A 24,505-nucleotide genomic window follows, 5' to 3' on the forward strand; every position below is an offset into this window, starting at 1 on the left:
CCTTTGTGTGCCCAGTTGGCCAGCTATTACCTTGAAATGGTAGCAGTGACATCATCACAGGGCTGTACATAGCAGAGCTGTGGGAGGGGCTCAGCTATACAAATATACTTGTTTCTTATACTTGGAATTCAGCTTAAAAAAGTTTTAAGGTAATCATTTTGAAGAAAGAATATTTAAAGGAGTTTTGAAGGATAAAATCTACCTTACCTCATATTTAGCCCCTTTTTAATGGGAGTATAACAATAGTTCTGCTTTTTGACATTGGCCATTAGTCTAAATGTCCCCATACACAGGTATATATTGGACTTCAAATGACTTTTAAGATCAATATGACTATAAATGGGAGAGTGAGAGCTGGTCCTTTTGTACAGTAACATGCATAGACAAAAAATATAAGAATAACAAACATCCCATTAATCTCCCTGAACATAAACATTTTAAAGGTTGAGCATCTGTCATTGACAGACATCTTCGTACACTGTCCTGTTCTATCGATCAAAGATAAATTTCCTTCTACTTATATTGACCTATAAGGCGCTCTCATAACAGCTGTGTCCAGGCATTTTAAGTCCATCAGAAAAAAAAAACGTAATCCTATCTGTCACAGGCTGCAAAATCATGTTTCACCTTCAGGGGCGCTGTAGCCTAATCTGAATTAGGATTCCTGGTGCGATGGTGGAGGTATAAGCAGATGTTACTCTATGGAATGGTCAGAAATAAAAAAGAAACGAAAAGGGATTTGAGTCTGAAGGGGTTTCGGTGGCATAAAAGGCGTAATATTTCCTCCACAAATTATACATATCAGTAGAAGTTATCTGCAAAGGTCAAGTAATGCTAATTTATAAGCAGTCAAAACAATGTATGAATAAACTCAACGTGGAAGTCTAATTTAAAACATTTTTTGTATATAGTTGGGAAGTAGAACCTCTGTCAGCTTTTACAGCTGTCTTTGTTCCTGTCTGAGTGATTCTAACCCCCTCCCCCCTCACCCCACTTTTTTGTCCTGATGTTTTGTGCTACCTTAGATGGGAAATAAAGTGTTCAGGATCTGGACCTGAGCTTGGGACCTCTGCTGTATCTGGCGGCAGTAAATCTCACTGAGCCTCCTGAGATGCTAAATAGCTGCCTGCCTGATTGCTTAGACAACCTTGCTTTATGTCTTGTTTCTCATGAACCTTGAACTCTTTGCTCCTCCCAAGAACTTATTGATTTAGACCATGTCTCTGCACTCTCTGTTTTGTGCTCTCTCTAACCAATATCTTGCTCTTGTCACTCCTTCTTCCAACCACTCGTTACTGACTTTTGGCTTGTTTACTGACTATGCTTCTGCTTGATCCCTACCTGCAACCACTCATTACCAGCCTTTTCCTTGTTCCTCAACTACGCTTCTTCTTGATACCAACCTGCAACCACTCGCTACCAACCCTTGGCTTGCTCCTCAACTACACTTCTGCCTGAACCCAACCTTTAATTACTTGTTACTGACCTTTGGCTTATTTACTGACTATGCTTTTGCTTGATTCCTACATGCTATATCTGCTACTAGACTACAACTTGCTCACCTCCTGGTGTGACGATCCTGAGGACCGGGATCTGGACTAAAAAAAAACATATCTCTACCATTAGGAGCTCTGGTGAACACAGGGTAGTGCTTACACCCCACATCTTGGGTGAGCCTTTGTCATCCGCCAGGGTGATTTGCTTGTTCACTTATCCATCTGGTTGGTGGGACCCACTCTACTGCTATCTGCTGATCTCTGTAACAATTCTCCAATGAAAATACGAACGGCTATATTAATATTTCGTTTTTTTAACAGAGTGGTGAAATTTTAGAAGCTTTGTGAGTCATTCATGTCTTTATGTACCTGCACTGAAGAGATTTTTCTTCCTTATCTAATGGGAGGAGGGTAGTCTAATTTATTTTTATTTTTTTGGATTGTTTCTGGAAGAATTTAACCCTCCTGCTGCTTTCATTATTTTCTGTGTCCTCCAATGGTGATATTTTTGTCTACTTTCTAATAACCCAAGTGCAGGGCCATTTTACTTGGGGGTCCCACCCAGGAATTGCTGGACAGCACTTTCTGTTCACCATAGTGGTCTACCCTGGATATTTAGGGCCCCTTAGAGGTATGTGGGAGTCAGTTGTTTGATGGGAAACTCTGGAAGGAGAAGTAAAATAGAGAGAGAGTTGGGCGCTGGAAGAAATTGGAGGTTGTTGGCCTGCTATGGAAACTCCACTGCAAATGTGGAAATGAATGGGTCTCCCATCCCTTAATCTGCTGGTAAGTAGTCTGGGGTCTCTGCCCAGGCATCATATATGGGTACCTCCCAATCTAGCGTCTAAAACTATGAGAAGTGAGCCCTACAGTCTAGAGTTCCAGCCTCTGGCTTATCAATTTTGTAATTAGCCCTGTAGAATGGTGACAGTTATGCCTGATGGCTGGAGAGTTCTCTTTACATCTTGTCCTGGTGGCACATGACTGACTCAAAAAGGTGTCAACAGAATACAACATGAGGAAAAGTCTCTCCAATGGGGACAACTACAAAAAGAGATAGAGATCATAACCTTATTCCATCCATTAATAGAAAAAAAAAATTTGGCCTAAATTCTTCTTTAGTTGGTCATTTATCCTGGGCATTGCTAGGAAAAGTGGCATTGTGTTTCCATTAGCGCAGTAGACCAGTGAAACCACACTGTAGAGCTAACCATGAATTTCAGGATTACATAGTTTCTGCTAATAGGTTTTAGCTTTGGTTGAAAATGAACTCAAAGTTGCTAGTCAACGTGGCAGAACCTGGTGATCATCTTCAGGGGTTTCACTCATAGTTTTGCATTTTTTGGGGTCAACATAGCCAGAGTCTCTCTGTAAAGAATAATGGAACATCTAAGCGTGGAGCAATGGTTGGATGGCCCTCATTCACAAATGTTATCAAGATGGTATACTTCCCCCTTTAACTCATGACCAATGACAAAAGATTACATCAAGACTCAAATTAGGTCATCCATTTAGTTACGACGATTGTGAAACTCAAAAGGTATCAGGATCATTACAACCAACATAGCGTATTGTTTTACATTATAAATTGTATCAAGCTTTTGCTTTTTTTTTTATGTATTTTTTATTTTTTTTTGGCAGCGAAAGGCCAACTGTTGATTGAAGTCCACAACACAAAAGTGACTAAACGAACCAAGTCCTTCTCAAACTATGTCAATCCATGGTCCTTTGCTTCGCCCAATAGATTCCACTTAAATTAAATCAGAAAAGCTTTTAGCAGTAACATTAGCATATAGAGTCACTGTCTGATGGATTCCAAATATAGCTTGAGACACACAAAATATTTATTTATTTATTTTCTTTGAAATGTCACTGAAATTTGGCGACAGCATAATCCAAGTTCCACCACGAGATGCCAATCCATCAATGACAAAAAAAAATGATCTTCGGGTTACAAAGGTGAAAGATTGTCTGATGTCCTACACCGAGGCATCTTCACAGAGGGAACACCAGAAACCCAGAGAACGTAGAATATTGCCATCCGCCAACCAAGTTGCCTTTCTCAAGTTTTAAGTACACTTTGTCCTCTTTATCCAAATACAGAAGGACTCCATTGGTCGCCGCCTCTCGGGTTACGTCTTTATCGCCGGCAAAGGCCGAAATTACTGGTTTCCCGTTCAGCATCAAATTAACCTAGTGGATAGAAACGGACTAGGTAGTTATTTCTAAAGACATCAGGGGTTCATATTCAGTAAAACCTAGTATTTATAAATACACAGAAATTATCAATGAAATTAATAATGAAATAAAAGTCTAACCTTTAGGGGAAAAAGTTGCCTAACATAAATTTTCATGTCCATAAAGCGTATCTAAATGCAAGAACTAAAATGTAATATACTGCAGCTTCCCAGTCCTTAGATGTGGTGCATTCGTTTTCCCTTTTCAGGCTTTTCCTAAAGAAAAACTTTATTCTCCACATAACACCCCTCCGATTTTTTATTTTAAGCCTTACCGATCTGGTTGTGAACTCTGCCATCCCACCCAGTGTATCCAGCGCTGTCCATCTGAGAGCATCTTCTCTTCTGGCATCGCTCGGTCCCGCGCCGCCATGTCTCCCTATGACGTTGTCGCTAGGCTGTTCCTGACAGGCCCGTCCCCTCCTGTACCCTCCTCCTTTCCTCAAGGAAAGACTATGCCTCCTGGGATATGTGACGTACATTTCACAGGAGGCACATCGGGCAGAGTGTGCGTGTCGTGCAAAGGGAGGCGGGGCAGACGTTCTGTTAAAAAAAAAGGAAAAAAAGCTCTATTCCTGCAGAGGAGAGGTGGAGAGGCAGGACTGTGCTTGGGAGGCTGAAGGTTCACTTTGACCTTTTTTTTCAACTGGTGATCCAGCAAGTAACACATTTCCTGTCCGACAACGCTCACTCACTGCACTGTATTTATGGAGCAGCAACATTGCCGCCCTAGGACAGGAAGTGTATTGGGTCTACAGAAACCCCCCTTCCCCCTCTTCTTTATAGCTTGGGGGCAGGGGAGTTGTTCTAGTGCACAAATAAATTGGACAGGGTTAAAAGGACAGTGCAGTTGAGGCAGAGAGCTCAGGATCTTTTTACGCAACTGTACTTGCAACATTTTTAAAGAGGCAAGGCATTGAAAATTGTGCATGTATTGAAGAAACAATACAAAAGACATACACTTATAGCATCATAATGTACCACCCACCTTTTTATTACTCCACCCACAACAATGCCCCACGTTCAGCCACACATAATGCCAAGGGCCCATATTGGGTTAAGCTGGATGCATCTAAGTACACAGGACAGCGCATAGAATGCCCTGCCCAGCTGTCAGGACTTGGGTGGCACTGTGCCTTCCAGAGTGGAAAATTGTAGTTTCGGTGCCCACCAGCGGGTGTCTCCCAGCAGATCCCACGAATTAGTCTCCACTGGATGCTGGCTGCTAGGAGGGTACTTAAGTCCCTCTTCTGCTGACACAACTAGTGTCAGTGTTTTGCTTTGCTTGCTGTACTAAGTCAGATGCTACTGCCATTTATCCTGCTCCTGTTCTACATTTTGCCCTGCATTCTGTACCCTCCACCCTGCTGCCTTGTATTTGCTCCACATGCTCCTGACCTTAGTCCTGGTCGCCCCCTCCTTGCATCTTTGGTATTCCCTGTGACCTGTTTCACACGGATGTGTGGATGTATTTTGTTTTACATATATACTTTACTATATATAGTCTGGTTGCAGTTTCTGAATGTGTAGCCACACAGAGCTGGCCACCCTTACTGTTGATTTGTGACACCAGCCACTGCTGATAACACTCTGACGTGGTCCAATGCAGTTTCATTTAATAGACTCCGTATTGTCTGTTTTGGGCAAGATCTTTATTTTCTTCATATTAAAACTTTTCTCAAGCGGACTGTATAAATTAATACGTAAAGTAGAAACCACAAAATATGACCCCACAGACGAGAAGTAGTGCAATGATGTGTCTACATTTTCTATCCTGCTAGTCAGAGAAGATGGTGGTCAGTAGACATGTGCAATTCGCTTTATGCCGAAATAGTTTTTTAATGAATTTCGACAAATTCATTCATTCAGAAATAATCGAATTAACGAAAACACGTTTAACAAATTCGTAAATTTGAAAATTCGTAAATTCGAAAATACAGAAATTTGGAAATTCTAAATTTGAAAATCTGAAATAATAACTAGCTAATAATAACTTAATTATTACTAACTATTAAATTATAGGTATTGGAATTTCCTTTAAAATTTGTCTGTGAACGTAACGAATACAAATTTATCCAAAGTTACGAATTATCCGAAATAACGAATGCTGCATCTAAACGAATGGAACGTAACAAATTAATAATAATAATAATAATATTATTAATAACTTTGTATTATTATTATTTATTATTAACTTGTTTCTTTCCATTTTCCTGAGCAGACAAAACCTAAACAATCATCGCTTCCTTGCTTACAGCAGGAGCCAACAACTAAATATGTCTTGAAACCTAACTAGAAGGGTGCTACACAAGGAACACTTAAATACACTCCTTAACAAAATACAACCTCTAAGTAAAGAACATTTTATTTTTTGCACAAATTTCAATAAGCGAAACTGAGTGTCGGCTTTGGCAACATTTTGGCAACTTCAAAAAAATGTTTTGCCGAAACCACTGTTCTTATTCCTACCAATAAGATGAGTCAATTCCTAGTCCAGAGAAGGCTAAGACAAAATGACAACTGGGGACTGTGGTTGATAAAAATGAATATCCTTCAAATCAGCTGGTTGTTATAGCTTCATCGCACGCTATATTGTTATATCTGTTGAAAGCTTTTCGGCAGATATAAGTAGATATCATCAATTGATTGCTATTGCCACACCACAGAATATTACGAGTGTTATATCATCATCTCCCTAGAAGCCTTATGACTCTGGATTATAAAATTCGCCTTTGTGGTTCACATTAACTTCATCAGCTCTTCTCAACAATCTCTACATAATTACGGCCCAATAAAGGATGCAGTAACACTCCACATAACCCGTGATATTAATTTCTTTCAATTTGCATAAGGAATATAGAATATAAAAAAGCAGTTAACTGGAGCATCAAATTGATTCAGTTCTTGAATGGATAATTAAAGGGGGTCAGGCAGCTGCAAAAGACCTATAGCTCACTATCAATGACCTAAATACACGAGAAGAAAAGTTCTCCTTCTAATTCCATCACAAGAATTCCAGGGGGGGACATGGAAATGGAACTTAGTTGCAGGACCGATCCTAGGCAGGGTGCACAGGGTGCATTGCACCCAGGCGCCTGCAGAGGTGGGGGGCGCCGAACATCTAACAGACTCTCTTACAGAAGCCCTCTCTGTGTCCATCACAGAGGCCCCCCTCCAGGTTCCAATAAAGTACTCTGCTTCCCTTCCTGTATTTTGTTTATTGGTTGAGTCATTGCCATAGAAACATTTGTAAAGGGGAGGAGTTAGTAAAATGACAACGCCCATGTGGGGGCGCCAGAAATATTTCTGCACCCAGGCGCCTGTGACCCTAGGATCGGCCCTGCTTAGTTGTGTATATGGGGATATAAGGTGGGTCAGACACCTACAGGTAATAACTGGAATTACAAAACATAGGACACCACTGATATCTACTGACACCTTCTGGGCAGCACATGCTACTGGACCGTTCCAACATCAAAATGTAGGCGTATACAGTGCCTTGAAAAAGTTTTCATACCCCTTGGAATTTTCCAAATTTTGTCAACCAAAAACTTAAATGTGTTTTATTGGGATTTTATGGGATAGACCAACACAAAGTGGCACATAATTGTGAAGTGGAAGGAAAATGGTAAATGGTTTTCAATTTTTTTTTTACAAATATCAGAAAAGTGTGGCGTGCATTAACTAAAATCAAGTGGAACCAATTTCTTTCAGAAGTTACCTAATTAGTAAATAAGAGTCCACCTGTGTGTAATTTAATCTCAGTATAAATATGGCTGTTTCCGTGAAGCCTGCAGAGGTTTGTTAGAGAATCTTATTGAACAAACAGCATAATGAAGGCCAAGGAACACACCAGACAGGTCATGGATAAAGTTGTGGAGAAGTATAAAGCAGGGTTAGGTAATAAAAAAATATCCCAAGCTTTGAAGATCTCACAGAGCTTCTGTTCAATCCATCATCGGAAAATGGAAAGTATATGGCACAACTGCAAACCTACCAAGACATGGCCGTCCACCTAAACTGACCGGGCCGGGCAAGGAGCGCATTCATCAGAGAAGCAGCCAAGAGGCCCATGGTAACTCTGGAGGAGCTGCAGAGATCCACAGCTCAGGGGGGAGAATCTGTCCACAGGACAACTATTAGTGGTCTCTCCACAAATCTGCCCTTTATGGAAGAGTGACAAGAAGAAACACATTGGAGGAAGAAAGACATAAGAAGTCCTGTTTGCAGATGCATGAAGGTAAAAAAAAACTTGAGCCTTTAGAACCACATTAAAAAAGAAAATCACCAAATCTGAGAACTAGTAAGCAGCAACATATTAAATGAATTCCTTGGTTTTCGAATCAAATTTTTTAAAAAAATGTGCCATGAGATACGAAACATGCTGGGCCAGATTCAGATAGATTATGCGAATCTAAAGATCCGCTAATCTATCTGATTTACGATCCGCCGGCACATTTTCGCGAGGCTAGTGCAGTATTCACAAAGCACTTACCTCGAAACTTGCACCGGCGGATCGTAACTCCCCCGGCGGAATTCAAATTCCGCGGCTAGGGGGAGTGTAGTATTTAAATCAGGCGCGTCCCCGCGCCGATTTAAATGCGCATGCACCGCCGGCTAAATTTCCCGGCGTGCATTGCTCACACTGATGTCGCTAGGATGTCAGTGGTTTCGGCGTGAGCGTAACTTGCGTCGGGCCGAATTCTGAATCGACGTACACAAACGACGTTAAAATGTAAAACTCGGCGCGAGAACGACGGCCATACTAAACATAGGATACGCCGCAGTTACCCCTGCTATAGCAGGGGTAACTATCCGCCGGAAAAAGCCGAACGCAAACGACGTGAAAAAAAAGCGACGGGCGGGCGTTCATTTCTGAATCGGCGGTTCTTCTCATTTGCATATTCGTCGCGTAAAAAACCGAAGCGACACCTAGCGGCCTGGCGGGAGATTGCAGCCTAAGATCCGACGGTGTAAGTCACTTACTCCTGTCGGATCTAAGGGAGATCTATGCGGAACTGATTCTTATGAATCAGTCGCATAGATCTGACCGTCGTATCTCTTTGTGAATCTGGCCCCCTGTCTTCTTCTTCTTCAAAATTCTATTTTTTTTACAATTATTTAGGAGCCCCATTGGGAGGGGGGGGGAGGAGGGGCTTTGGTAAAATATCAGGGGCCTAAACAGACCCCCTGATAGCTAATTTCTGAGACAGAGAAAGGCAGTGAGGACAGAGATTCCCCCATCCCTTTCTATGCAGCCAGGCAGCAGAGGGAATCTTCACAGCACATGGTGATTAGGGTGTGCCCAGGCATACCTGGCGCACCCTGTGCGCAGGCATACCTGGTGCACCCTGTGCGCACACCTATGCAGCCAGCCGACTAGTATTTTCAGAGGGAGATCAGCAAGGCCTTCGTATTTGTCTCGGCAAAAGTTTACCTTTAAAAGAAATGAGGCAAAGTGCTGAATCAATTAGAATAGCTCTGCAGTGGACCACATCAGTTTTAATGAGCACTTTAGGGTTTGTAAACCGATTTTATGCACTAGGTAATTTGCAAGCTGAAAATTCTAAATTTTTATACAAAGAAAGTGTTTACTTAACCACTCACCTAATTGCAATACTATATAAACGCCTTAAAGTGATATCTCAGCCCAGAGTTTTTTCTTTTTGTTAGTTTTGAAGTTTTTCTGTGTCCCTGTTGGGGAGATTTTTTCTGACTTTGACTCCCAGTGACACCTTGTTTGTCGGGATGCGACAAGGGTCACAGGCAGTGAGAAGGCATAGAAAAATATATATAGAGAGTTTGTAAAATTTTTCCTTACTTAATTCAAAAGTAAGAGCTCAATATACTGTAAATATTATAATTCAATAACTGGGAGGAAGTGTTTGTATTCAAAGTAATCTATCATATATTTTCAGTGCAGGTTCCTTGTTGTTTAATTACATAGTTGGGGGAGTCATAGAGGAGGGTTAGCATGCCGTGGCTGGGGACAAAATGCACTAACAGTGGGAGAGTCTTAATGGGACTTTGTAAAATACCAGCAGTGCTTTACACAAAGGGTGCAGAGTTTAGGAAAGAACTATGTACAGAGTGCAGGTTTCAAAGTACGCTATGTATAGAGTGCAGGGTTGAGGAGTGCGTGCCTACAGAGTGCAGGTTTCAGGAGTGCGCTGCACATAGAGTGCAGGGTTGAGGAGTATCCTGTGAATAGGGTGCAGCGTTGGGGAGTGCGCTGCATATGGAGTGCAGCATTAAGGAGTGTGCTGCATATAGATTGCGGCATTGAAGAGTGCACTGCATGTAGATTGCAGGGTTGAGGAGTGCGCTTTACATAGGGTGCAGAGTTGGGGAGTGCGATTCCTATGGAGTACAGCATTGAGGAGTGCGCTGTGTATAGATTGCAGCATTGAGGAGTGCGCTGCACGTAGATTGCAGGGTTTAAGAATGCGCTGCACATACAGTGAAGTGTTGAGAAGTGTGCTTTGTATAGAGTGCAGGGTTGAGAAATGTGCTGCGTATAAGTGCAGCACTGAGTGTGCTGTGTATAGAGTGCAGGCTTGAGGAGTGTGCTTCGTATAGAGTGCAGGCTTGAGGAGTCAGGATCCAGTAGACTGTTGTACTCAACAATACTTGTCCTGCAAGCTACTTTATGGTCACCCACCGTTAATCTATAGCAGTGGCGTCTCCAGCTTTCATATTTAGGGGGGGCACATGGGGGGACAGGGACAAAAGTAGGGGGGCCAACTATAAAATGCAATTATATATATATATATATATATATATATATATCCTGGGGCCCTTTACTACGATCCCACTATGGGCCCTTTCATATGTTCTGCAGTGAGCTCCCTTCCTACTATACTGGGGCCCCCCAGGGTGGCAGAAAACAAGAGATATATGTCACCAGCACACCAAGAAAATATAAGGGTCCAAAGCAGTGGGAGAACTATCAGGGTTGCAAAGGTTGTCTTGCCACCGGGCCCTGGTGTTCTGCCACAGTGGGGATCCCCAGCTGTCCTGTCCCTGCTATTTACAGCGCTGGTCTGGCATCTGTCTCCTTGGCAGCGGCGGCAGTCTATTAGGACCTAGTGCTGGTGACATTATGGGTGCATGCAGGGGAAGGCTGGCACTATTGGTTATAGAGAGCTGAGCCCCCAGCTGGTCACCTAGCAGCAGTAATGCTGTATAACCTTCTCTGTTGACATGCTGATCGGCATGTGATCCAGGTGATGCTCCCAGTCAGATCTAATAAACACAGTATTTATTAGCATCAAGAGTACAATCACATAAATATAATAAACCGTATGATCAGCAGCCATGTGGGCTCTATGCCTGTAAAGTGTGGGCTTTGATCAATAAAATCTCTGATATTTATGACTAGGATTTGACTAAGAGCATCACCTGGATTGCATCCCGATCAGCATGTCAGAGAAGGGTCCACTGCTGCTAAGCAACCTGCAGGGAGCTCAACTGTCTACAACCAATAGAGATGGGCTCGGGTGTGTTTGAAATCCCACATGCCCGATCCCGCCAGGAAGCCGACACTCCACAGTGCTAATCAATGTATGGGCTGCCTAAGAGCTAAGACCAGCCATAGACAGTTTAAATCTCAGCTGGTTCAGCAGAAACTGGCTGAGATTTGAACCATTAATGAGCAGATTCTCTTATGATTATCACTAGTGGTTGCTGTATAGTCACTGGTGATAATCACTGTTTGTCGGGAGAATATAATTGCTGGGCAGGAGGGATATTTCCTGTCACCACTGTCTGTTAATGGGGGAATCATGCAAGTTTCTTTCCTGCAATCTGTGGATGCAGGAAAGAAATTTGCACCATATATTATCTGACTAACTGAAAGTGAAAGTAAATTGTGAATGTTTTGAAAGAACAGGAGAGGGGGAGGGAGACAGATGGGGGGGAGAGAGAAGGGATGGAGATAATGTATTTCAGTGATTACAGTGTACTGCAGTCTGCAGTGTACACACTTAAACACGGTCCAGGCTAGAATATCTGGTTGTGTGAGCGCTCGCATTATGCAGTGATGGCGAGCAGAGGGAGGGGGAGGAATCCCTCGCAGAGCTGACTGGGGACGCTCTCCCTCTCGGGGAGCAAAATACAAAAAAAAAAAAAAATTTTTTTTTTTTGGGGGGGGGCACATGGTGGGGCACAGCATGATGTTGGGGGGGTCAGGGCCCCCTCTGGCCCCCCCCTAGGGACGCCCCTGATCTATAGACTGTTCCAGTCTACCTATACCTGTTCTGCAAACCACTTCATCATGGTCCCCAGCCATGAACCTATAGACTATTCTCCTTTAGCTATACCTGTTCTGCAAGCTACCTCATGGTCACCAACTGTGAACCTATAGACTGTTCCAGTCTACCTATACCTGTTCTGCAAGCTACTTCATGGATCCCAGCTGTGAACCTATAGATTTTTCTACTTTAGCTATGCCTGTTCTGCAAGCTACTTCATGGTCCCCAGCTGTGAACTTATAGACTGTTCTACTTTAGTTGTACTTGTTCTGCAAGCTACCTCATGGTCACCAGCCATGAATCTTTGCACACTTCCAGCCTACCTATACCTGTTCTGCAAGCTACTTCAGGGTCCCAAGCCAGGAACCTATAGACTATTCCAGTCTACCTATACTTGTTCTGCAAGCTACTTCATGGTCCCCAGCTGTGAACCTATAGACTGTTCTACTTTCAACTATACCTGTTCTGCAAGCTACCTCATGGTCAGCAGCTGTGAATCTATAGACTATTTACGTCTACCTATACCTGTACTGCAAGCTACTTTATGGTCCCAAGCCGGGAACCTATATACTATTCCAGTCTACCTATACTTGTTCTGCAAGCTACTTTATTGTCCCCAGCCTTGAACCTATAGACTATTCCAGTCTGGATAGAAGACAATCCGCAACTCCTTATATGCTCTTAAATAAGTCCAAATTTATTGTAAATTGTTATTGCTTATAAAAGATGAATATATAAAGCAGATGTTAACACGTTTCAGCCATAGGGGCCTTGTTCACAACTATTATGTACAAAAACAGCACAGAATAAATATAAAAACACCTAATTAACCCAATGATTCTCAAATTGAAACAATAAAACCAGAAAGAAATCAGCCCCAGTCTGGTTCTGGTCATAAAACCTTCCAGAGCTGAGGTGGTGGCGTCTGTTGGCGTGAAAGGTGTCAACACTAAGTCAGTAATGGGAAAAAGTTACAGGTATACCACAGGCAAAAACTGGTGTCTAATCCTTTAACCCTCTGCCACTTTTTGGGCACCAAGTCCACTGTTCAGTACATTCATGGTTCATTATGGGCCTTGGGGCCTACCAACTCCTCTTACCTCTACCTGCCCCACCTATCCTCCTCATTCTCTTAACTTGTCTTCAGGAGCTTAACGAAAAGGACAGTCTTAGGATATTTTTTTGCCACAATCCATCTAGAGCACAGGTATCAAACACAAGGCCTGCGGGCCGAATCCAGCCCTCCAGGCCATTTCATGTTGCCCTCACACCTCTCCTGCAGCTGCAGGAGAGCTCCAGCCTTGCTCTGGTCCTCCTCCAGACCCCTACTTTCTGCTTTCAAGCAATGCATCCAGCTTCTTCCCAGCAGCAGCATAAGGAAAGGGGGTTTGTATTGTGATGTAACGGAGAGTGGGGGGACTACATTTCTGATGGTGGGGATGGTTCTTGACATCTAATGTAAGGGGAGGAGATGTGCTGGACATCAAATCTTACAGATACAACCGGACCTTTTGAGGAAAATCATAATGCTGATGCAGTCCACGATGAAATTGAGTTTGACACCCCTGGGCTAGAGAATTTAGCTAGAATTCTAAAATGAAAAAAAAATGCAGACAAAGTTCATTCTAGACAAAACCTGAATTCTGGAAAACTAATTTGACTTTAAAGTTTCTCCTCATATAAAAACAGAGGCGGAATTCTTCTAACCTTTAAATAACCACGCACAAAAGTAGACAGAGATGAAAATGAATACTTTTCTTTGTAAGGATGAAAAGGCTGCAATTGAAAATGTAATTATGTTTGCGAACACTTATAAAGTAATTTTATGCACCCAACGCATTGAAATTCAAAAGAACTCTCGAAAAAAAAAAAAAAAACATCAAAGTCAGGATGGAGCAGATAGCATCAAACTTTGGAGAACATAGGATGGCAGAGCTTGCTGAGATAGACACTATTTTCAGCGTAAAAATGGCAAATATAAAACAAGCAGCAGCTATTTATTCTTTAAATCTCATATTGAGATTTTCTCATCTAGGATATGATGACCACAGGGACGAAATCAATCGGCTGAAGATTCTGGTGGAGAGGCTGACTGTTTTTAGATCTCTTAACTTAGCGAAAAGTAAACTGCAAATCTATTTTTTTAGATCTTTGGCACCATCCTCAACTGTATTCAGTTTTCATATTTCTTTTTTTTTTTTCAACAAAGTTTCTTTCCACTAAAAAAAACACTTCTTGTGGCAGGCTGACCACGCTAAGCCTGTCATGGTCAAGGGTCAGGCTTGGAGACCAGTCTAAATACTAACCGGTATTTATCAGAGCTCCTGATGGCGGAGACAAGTTTTGCTGCATGTTAGTACCAGTTCACGGTCCTCAGGTTTGGCCCACTAGGAGGCGAGCAAGCTGGGGTCCAGTAGCAGATATAGCAGTTAGGGATGAAGGAGAAGCGTAGTCAGTAAACAAGCCCAAGGTCAGTAACAAGTGGTTGCAGTTTGGGAACAAACAGAAGCATAGTCAAGGAAGAAGCCAAAGGTTGGTAACGAGAGGTTACAGGTTGGGATTAAGCAGAAACATAATCATTAAACGAGATGTTGGAAGGCAACATTAATTAACCACTTGCTTACTAGGCACATAAACCCCCTTTGTGCCGATCGCGGGTGCCTGGCGGACATCGCGGCCGCCAGGCACGCGCATTGGTAATTTAGGGATGCTGCGGGAGCGCGCGCCCCAGTGGCCGGAGGAGCGGAGGACGTCCATAGACGTCCTCCCGGCAATTGAGAGCCACCTTGCGGCCGTCTTTTGACAATTGGCTGGATGCAAAGTGGTTAATATAATTTCTGGATTTCCTACATTACTGTTTTTATTCCCAACGGTCAGCCAGGCTGATGCTTGCAGTTTCCTGGAGGACAGGATGCCCCCCCCCCAGGTTGGAATGTAGCCAATTAAGCCTCTAACTTTACATGATACTAATCTGTCTGCGAGATTCCTTGATTAGCCCCTCCGCAAACAAGCTTTAAAGAGAGGTGTAAAGCTTTAATAAAAGCTTTACACCTCTCTTTAAAGCCCCTCCACAAACCTCTCTTTAAAGAGAGGTGTAAAGCAAAATAAATAATGACAATGATCAAAGGCCATCAAGCTATTGGAGATGATATGGAAAATACTGCCCCCAGATACCAAGAACGGCAGGGCAGTCAGTAATATAATCGATTGAGGAGGTTTGCCCTGTGAACACTCTGGTCCAAAAGCAAATTGGGCTGGCAATGGGGGGGGGGGGTTGAATGAGATACGACTGAGGTTCTTTAAATAGAACTGTTTGAAACAGAGAGCCCTCTTTAACATCTGAGCTTAGCCAACACGGATTCTACCTAGAGGATGTGTTGAGTATATGTACTGTTTTATTGTTATAGGCTCTATAGATATCTGCTGTTAGGGAGTGATACAGTATTCCTATTTTCTTGGGAAATAAATAAGATATTGTTTACTAGCATATTAGTCTGTCTTCATAGCTAACGTAATATCATTAGGCCTAACATACTCTTGATATTCTAGCAATTATAGGGATATACAATTGATACATATATGCAATAGCTATATAGGTTACAATAGACTGCATGGGTGCTCAACCTGTGGCTCTCCAGCTGTTGCAGAACTTCAAGTCCCATCATGCCTCTGCCTTTGGGAGTCATGCTTGTAACAGTCAGTAGCTTGCAATGCCTCATGGGAATTGTAGTTCTGAAACAGCTGGAGAGCCACAGGTTGAGCACCCATGCAATAGAGTATATAGTATTGCACATTTTTACTTCACAAGACAAAGGTTGGTAATTTGGTTGCAGGTTGGGATTAAACAGAAGTGTAGACAAGCCAAAATTTGGTAGTGAGCGGCAGTTCAGTAACCATACCATGGGTCCTCATTCTTCTTCTTTTGGCTTGAGCTTCTGGACCACCATCTATTCAACCCTCTTTACAGGTGTCCTCACCAGACCTGTGTCGTATTGTTGTCCGACCAGTAAGGTTATTGAGTGCTGATTTCTGAGAGCCCTGAGTCTAACTTTGGTGCCGATTTCAACTGCAAAGTCGTATTTAGTCACACTGCATAACAGCTGTAACAGGAAAGTCTATTAAAATGGAAATGATTAATACAATGTCTGTCCGACTGCCTATCTACTACTATGAATAGTTCTGTTGGGCTTTAATTACTGTGCCGCTTCTTTATAAATGAATCCCGATGTATTTTAGAAGCCAGTTTGGGAGATACTCCGGAAAACCTATACCTCGGTGTCTCACAGATTTCATTATTACCGATGACTGGCTGAGATTAATCAGTCCAGGAGCAAAGCATCCCTCGACATTTTGTTAAAATGGAACGTAAAAATGCCTGTGAATATGCAATGCACATATAAATTCCGTATCTCATGGCAATCAGATTTAACATTTTATCCCCGCCATCAGAATATCAATAGGTGATTGCCGATAGATTGCTGAGGACTACCACCCTCCGTGATTATGAAAGGGTCAGCCCACCCACGACAGATACATCAGTTATCATTCGATAACCCAATCCTTAAAATCCCATATATCCTTTAACCACCTCAGCTCCGGAAGATTTTACCCCCCTTTTTGACTAGGACATTTTTTGCTATGTGCTACTTTAACCCTATCAAGCTGACCTTACGCAAAGATACAGCCCCACTGGACTGGCCTTTTTTTCCGTGGGGTCTCATATTTGCATATCTCCCTTTGTGCTGGGAGCGCCCATCATGGCGACCTGAAGGGATATAAGAAGCCACTTGTGTGATTCGGTCAACCAGATCCCACAAGCCACAAAATATCATATAACCCATCATGAGGGGCTTTCATCATCCTTGCTGGATTTAGTTTTTTTTCTATTATGCAGAACCCAGAGTAGAGACTACCACAGGTTGGGGGAAATGCCAAAATCCCAAGAAGGGCACACAGAGTGATAGAGGGTACACTGCTAAAGACCACAAGGGATATCAGAAGCCACTGGGATGATGTGGTCCACCAAATCATACGATCCACTAAAATATCACTTATTATCACCCATTATGAGGGTCTTCCACCATCCTTGTTGGATTTTACTTTCTATTATAAAGAACCCAGAGAAGAGACTACCACAGGCTGGGGGAAACACAAAAATCTCAAGATGGGCGCCAAAAGAGATAGACATTAGGTATTATAGGAAGGCTATTGCATTGCTTGGAAATCCCAAAGGATATGGGAAGCCACTGGGGTGATTTGGCCTACTGAAACCCACAATCTACTGAAATATTACAAAAGCCCATTATGAGGGGCTTCCACCATCCTTGTTGGATTTTTTTTTTCAATTATGGAAATCCCACAGAGACTACAACAGGTTGAGGGAAACACCAAAATCCCAAGAAGGGCTCAGTGAGTGATAGACAGGTAATATAAGAAAGAGATAGCACTGCCGGAGAGCCAAATGGGCATGAGAAGACACTGGAGTGATTCGGTCCACCAAATCCCATAATCCACTGAAATATCAATTAACCCATTATGAGGGGCTTCCACCATCAACCCTGCAGGATTTATTTCTAAAATGGAGAGAGAACCCAGAGTAGAGACTACCACAAAAATCCCAAGATCTGCACCAAGAGAGATAGACATTAGGTATTATTAGAAGAAGATCGCACTGCTGGAGACCCCAAGGGATAGAAGAAGCAACTGGGGAGATTCGGTCCACCAAATCCCACAATCCACTGAAATATCACTCAACTATGGACGGACGCTTTAAACAAAGCTCATTCACTCTCTGCGCACCAGACACCAAAAATAAGCCTGCAAGGTTAATGGACTCATTAAAAATTCACAAGCCCCATAAAGATAGTTATTATTAAAAATAGCACAGAATAATTACGGATGGGTCACACCTTTCTGCTTCAGCCTTTCTGTACCGCTCAGAACAAAGTATAGGGATGCTACAGTGCCACTCATTTACACTACAAAGGGATAAAACCCCCGACTATATTAATATCCTGCTTATGGGGGCTGCAGGAGCTGTAATGTTCTCATTAATATGATTATAAAGGCTTTTTCCATGAGTTGTGCACTGCGACACAGACAGCTGGATCTTAGAAAGAGTGTAAATAGCAATGAGTTGTTTTGTTAAAGGGAAAAATCCCTCTTGACCATTAAAATGTAATGAACTGCTAAATTCATCCAGCAAACCCCGGAACTGGGTGAAGTCCGATAGCTAGATTCACGTCGGAGAGCCTAACGTTAGGCAGGCGTAGCGTATCGCATATACGCTACACCGCCGTAAGTTAGAGAGGCAAGTGCTGTATTCAGAAAAGCACTTGCGGCCTAAGTTTAGGCGGCGTAGCGCAAATGTGCCGGCCTAAGCGCGCCTAATTCAAATGAGGAACAGGGGGCGTGTTTTATGTTAATGAATCGTAACCCGCCTTGATTGACGTTTTTAACGAACGGCGCATGCGCCGTCCGTGGACATATCCCAGTGTGCATTGCTCCAAACTACGCCACAAGGACTTATTGGTTTCGACGTGAACGTAAATTACGTCCAGCCCCATTCACGGACGACTTTTGCAAACAATGTTAAATTTTCAAAATTCGACGCGGGAACGACGTCCATACTTAACATTGGCTAGGCCAGCTTTTTGGTGGAATAACTTTACGCCTGAAAACGCCTTACGTAAATGGCGTATTCTTTATGCGACGGGCAAGCGTACGTTCGTGAATAGGCGTATCTCGCTGATTTATGCATTCTAGGCGTAAATCAGTGTTCACCCCCCTAGCGGCCGGCGGAACTAGACAGCTAAGATACGACGGCGCAGGCCGTCATATCTTAGCTACATTTAAGTGTATCTCAATTTGAGAATACACTTAAATGTACAACGGCGCAGATTCAGAGTTACGACGGCGTATCTACTGATACGCCGGCGTAAACCTCTCTGACTCTGGCTAAGAAAGTCCATTCAATCAGTATAGAGAAATTAATGGATCCATTTTTATTTTTAATGCATATAATGTTATTTTTTTGCAGAAAAAAAATAACGAAAAACCGAGTGAACCAAAAAAAGTGTACGGGGTGTGCCATTGGTCCCCTTTCAAAGAGGAAGGACCTTCCCCTTACTACTTGGGCTACAAGAGAGAAGCAAGGCACTCTGGTCCACCTAGGCAAAAGACCTGGTTGACCCCTCTACTCTCCACCTAGTGCTACGTCAGGGGCTCTCCTAAAGAGAGACACCCAAGGCAGGGGAGGAAACCTAAGGGTCCTTCAGGATTTAGCTCTGAAGAAGAGGGGTAACCCTAGAAACACATTAGCCAGCTAGGATCCGGCACGACGCTTTCCTTGGCAAAAGAGGAATCTGGATCTGACGGACCACAGTTCTATGGAAAAGTAGCTTGATATGCTGTAAATTCTACATGGTTTGTGAGTGCATTTTATACTGATTATTAATAAATATCACATGGGATAATGCACTAGGCTGGTGCGCCCTCTTTTGTTTGTGTTTTTGGCAATTGCTAATTGGAACAACCCCAGTCCCCTGAGGGCAGCAAGGTCTGAAGCATCCCTGTACTGTGCAGAAACAAGAAGCGTGTGAAGAATTGCTAGCAGTCCACCTCACTCATGCACTGGCGGTATTTGTTTTCTCTTGAGTAGACCCATAGCCTACCATTCTTGTGGGGTGAAAAAAAATGCATAAAAATACAGTGATGAACAAATGATTTTTTTTTCTAAACTTGTGTTTTTATATATTTGTTTGCTAAAATTGTACAATCTTTGTTTAAAATAATAATAATAATAATACATGATAAAGGATTCCCAGAGCACCATGGGTTAGCTAGAGACACCCCAACAAAAACAGATCTGGGGGTTCAGGTCCAGCAGTCATTCTGAATTATGAATCTCAATCTGGGCAAACAAATTATTGTAATATGCTAAGAAATTTAACACTTCTTAATAATTTTATATTCATTTTGGAGGGGGAGAAATGGAAACATAGGTCGGTAGATCTCCTCATCATGAGGATCCACTGGGTGATTCAGCCCATCTTTATCCACCTATGACTGAGATATAAAACAATTGCGCCTTTTAGAGTTTTTTTTTGTTTTTTTTAAATCAAAGTCGCTTTTTTTTTTTTTTTTTCTTACAAGATTGCTTCCCAAACACAATGATTTTGACTGTACAAATCTACTGGCAGTTATAGAGGACATTACGGTATGTAAGATTGTGCAATCACACTACTCAAATTACAATCTCATAGATCTAATACAATTTCAAGCTCCTCTAGTCGCTGCTTCATACAATTCAATCCAATTTTGACTTTATTCTGACTGTAGCGCCTGTGTACTTTTGTACAGGTGCTATGTTTAAATTTAGTGGGGGAATGAGAGAGTTATGTTGCTCTCATTCTTTGATTTGACAAATTTGGCTGTCGCCAAATCTGGATTGTCCTGTGGGTCAGTCTGTGCCCCAGAGATGCAGTCTCATCTCTGAGCGGCAGGTGGTGCCAGAGGGGTCCAGGCGGAGCCGCTTCTTCCCAGCAGCCAATTGGAGGAGTTTTCCCTCGCGGGGCATGCTGGGGAGGAGTATTTCTGTGGCGGAGGCCGTTGTTCGGGGTTCTTCGCGGGTTCCTGGCTCCAGGTGCGGCACCCACCTTTAGGGTGTGCGCACATCACAGGCCCCACCACTATGGCCTACCAGGCCGGGGTCGCGTGCTACGCGGAGTTCCTGACTCTGGGCCCTCATAGCCCGGAGCAACTGATGCTGCAAAAGGGCCCCAGTGACTTACTGGGTCCCCACTTCTATTGAGAAGATCCCAAGCTGGGTACTGTTCGGTGGGGGATCGGTCTGAGGAGAACCCGGAGGCAGGTGATCCAACAAGGCTTGAACGAACCATCGGGGATCTGGGTGACCGGACACTGACAGGTCACATTCAAACTGTCAGTCGGTGACCCCAAAAGGACATACTGGGAGGATTCGCTCTACTGTTCACAATTTCAGCACTAGGCCTGTGGCAGAGGTCTCACCTAACATCTTAATTTAATTAGAGCCAAGTCGGTGGCAGAGACTTGTTCCTCCCAGAAGCTTTAAGTGGTGCTCTGGCTGCCAGGCCTGTGAGAGAGGTCTGTCCAGGGGCACTTCACCCACTCTGGCGGGAGTGGTGAGGCATACAAATACCATTGCTAAAGGGCAGGACTGCCTTTACTATCCATAGCCTGATATTGTGAAGTTGCTCTTCCTTCACCACCCAGGGAGGGTGAGAACCTCTGTCAGGTTTGTATTTTCTGTCTCTGTCCCCATTGGGTTGATTTATCTTTCTTTTTTTGTCTATTGACACTTGGACAGCATTTATAGCCGAAACAGAAGGTAAGAGGAAATCTTGATTGGGGGACATGTGCTTTTGATGAAGGGATTCCCTCTGATTTTGGGGAGATTTCCACTAAGTTCCTGTTTGTGTTTCTAGAACATGAAAGTAAAGACAAATCTCCCCAATTGGGCAGAAACAGAAAAAAAATTTATAGGGATATTAACCCTTTTCCTATTTTATCCATTAACCACTTGCCGACCGCCGCACTAACATTTTTGTCGGCAGAATGGCACGGGCAGGCAAATGGGCGTACATGTACGTCCCTTTAAATTTGCAGCCTTGTGGGCGCGTGGACGCCCCTGCCGTGAGCTCTGTGATCGTGCCCGCGGGACCTGCGAACTCGATGCCCGTACGTGTCCCGCGATCGTGTCACGGAACTGCAGAACGGGGGGATGCGTGAGTAAACAAGGCACCTCCCTGTTCTGCCTTGTGACAGGACACTGATCTTCTGCTCCCTGTCATCAGGAGCAGTGATCAGTGTTGTGTCACAGGTAGCCCATCCCCCACACAGTTAGAATCACTCTCTAGGGCACATTTAACCCCTTCCTAGCCCCCTAGTGGTTAACCCCTTCCCTGCCAGTGTCATTTACACAGTAATCAGTGAATTTTTATAGCACTGATCGCTGTATAAATGACAATGGTCCCAAAATAGCATCAAAGGTGTCCGATGTGTCCGCCATAATGTTGCAGTCACAATAAAAATCGCTGATCGCCGCCATTATAAGTAAAAAAAATATTAATAAAAATGCCATAAACCTACCCCCTATTTTGTAGACGCTATAACTTTTTCGCAAACCAATCAATAAACGCTTATTGCAAAAAAAAAATTGACCAAAAATATATAGAAGAATAAATATCAGCCTAAACTGAGGAAAAAAAAAATTATTTATTTATTTATTTATTTATTGTAGCAAAAAGTAAAAAAACGCGGAGGTGATCAAATACCACCAAAAGAAGGCTCTATTTGCGGGGAAAAAAGGACGTCAATTTTGTTTGGTAGCCACGTCGCACAACCGCGCAATTGTTAGTTAAAGCGACGCAGTGCCGTATCGCAAAAAGTGCTCTGGTCATTTGGCAGCCAAATGCTCCGGAGCTGAAGTGGTTAATGACAACTCACAGCTTTAGATACGCTTTAAACACCATGTGGGCTATTGAAGGCTGCCATATATAAGTAGTATTGCTTACCTGTATTGTTTGGCTTTGGTAAACCTTTATGACGTGAAAGTTGAAGCTGTAGATTCCTTTCCTTGGGGCCACAAACACTGATTCCAACGTGAAAAAGTTGCCCACATTTACTAAGATCTGGAAGACATCAAAACAAATGAATGTAAGATGAGCCATTGACTTTAGCATCTCAATTATTGTTGAGGGTTCATTCTGAGAAACATCCAAGGTACAAGTAGAAAAGTCAGTCCATGGGTGGTCAACAGTGAGAAGCTACCCTACTACAAAGACACCTACCCCTCACATTCAGTCTTCTTCGCTCTCGGGATATTGTGGCTTAGGGGCAAACCAACCCCCCTTAGCAACTGTGGCCACTTTTGGTTCAAAATCAGTTCCTGGACCCATGATTGAGGTTGAATCAGTCCCCTGGATCAAAACAGTCCCATAATATCCTTTAGCGATTGTAACTGCTAACACGGTTAGATGGAAAGAAAGGATCTGGTCTATTTTTTTATTTTACTATTGATTTTGTCATTACTGCCCTGCCAATAATGGGGTAATGGAAACAATTGTGCAATAGCTACATGTCGATACGGACTTTAAATATTTTGTTCCTTGTATCCCCCTTGAAAAATATCCAAGTGCATAACTCTTGAGTAAGAGACTCAGGGAAACTAATTACATGGTCAAACATTTGTGAAGCCCCTCCAAATCATTGGGTTTGGGTGTTTCCGGTTGAAACGGTCAGGGGTTAACGCCGTTACGATATTCCATTCCACCAACCCAAGACAGCTTCTGACACTCCACAATCCAGCAGACACGATCCATATGGATTTCCCCCAGAATAACGAGACACAGCTCTGTTCTCTGGTTCCAAACAGAATGACCCATCTTTATTGAGAAGGCAGGCTTTTATATACACAAAAAGCATGCTGCATTAATCAAATGGACAATGACACACTCCACCCGCAAACGTCAAACAATGGTTCCTAACGAGTCCCCCTCAATCCACATCTTAGACAGACGTTCTGACTCTTCGATAAGCTATTCTCACCTGATACACATACCTTTGTGATGCTAATCCACTACAGCTGAAAAGTCAGACATCTGACCTTTCAGACTGCCAACCCCCAACATCATCAATAGACTTTCACACAACAAAATATCTTAGGAGCCAGACTCAATTAACACCTCAACAGTATTTGTCCCCACATGAATGAATACTGTCCTATTGACCTGTTGGGTTCAGAATAAACCACCTGTAATATTTCAAGATATCCTGCAATACATGAATTATCATTACTGTCCCATCTCATGTAATCCGAGATATCATTTCTCAGTCATCCTATGCCCCTATTGGACATAGGATGACCCTAGACACAAGAATCATTGGTGAAGCTGGCACAGGAGTACCCCGCATTCTTCAAAAGTCTCTGGGTATCACGGGCCATACCGTTACACCGGTGACAGGTAATATTAATTCTAACACATACAAAAACATTTTAGACAATTGTGTTTTTCCACCCTTGTGGTTACCATTTGGTGAAGACCCTTTTCTGTTCCAGCATGACTGTGCCCCTTTTCACAAAGGCAGCTCCAAAAATACATGGTTTGACCAGCTTGGTGTGGAGGAACTTGAGTGGCCTTCACAGATTCCTTTCCAGTGCTACTTACCTTCCTCAAACCAGCTCCACCTCTGCTTCTAAGTCATGTGGCCATGCACACTTCAGGGTTTTACCTGGAGTATTTCGGCTGCATCCTATCAGCACAACACCCACTTTTGCTGTGCACACCCTATGTCTGAATGACTTCAGTCCATCTCAGTAATGCTTTCTCCCCATGTCATGCTGTAGCCCAGGGGTGCCCAACCAGTGGCCCGCAGAGCCCTCTGATGTGGCCCGTGGCCTCCGGCTCTGGGATGGAATAGAATATAATACTGTTATTAAAGGTCAGTTTTATTACTAAAATCACTTTGTATATATGGA

General features: G+C 43.1%; 1 protein-coding gene across 1 annotated transcript in view; it reads right to left on the reverse strand.

The window, feature by feature from the left end:
* Positions 1–577: 577 nt before the first annotated feature.
* Positions 578–24,505, reverse strand: part of CBLN4 (cerebellin 4 precursor) — a 50,264-nt gene continuing 26,336 nt past the window's right edge. The window contains exons 2-3 of the mRNA XM_040329781.1: positions 22,542–22,658; positions 578–3,689 (exon numbers count right to left, since the gene is read on the reverse strand). Of these exons, the coding sequence (XP_040185715.1) occupies positions 3,492–3,689; positions 22,542–22,658 (315 nt within the window). The 3' untranslated portion in view covers positions 578–3,491. The remainder of the gene's footprint in view (positions 3,690–22,541; positions 22,659–24,505) is intronic.

This window comes from Rana temporaria, chromosome 12 (genome assembly GCF_905171775.1).
Source record: "Rana temporaria chromosome 12, aRanTem1.1, whole genome shotgun sequence".
Taxonomy (NCBI): Eukaryota; Metazoa; Chordata; class Amphibia; order Anura; family Ranidae; genus Rana; species Rana temporaria.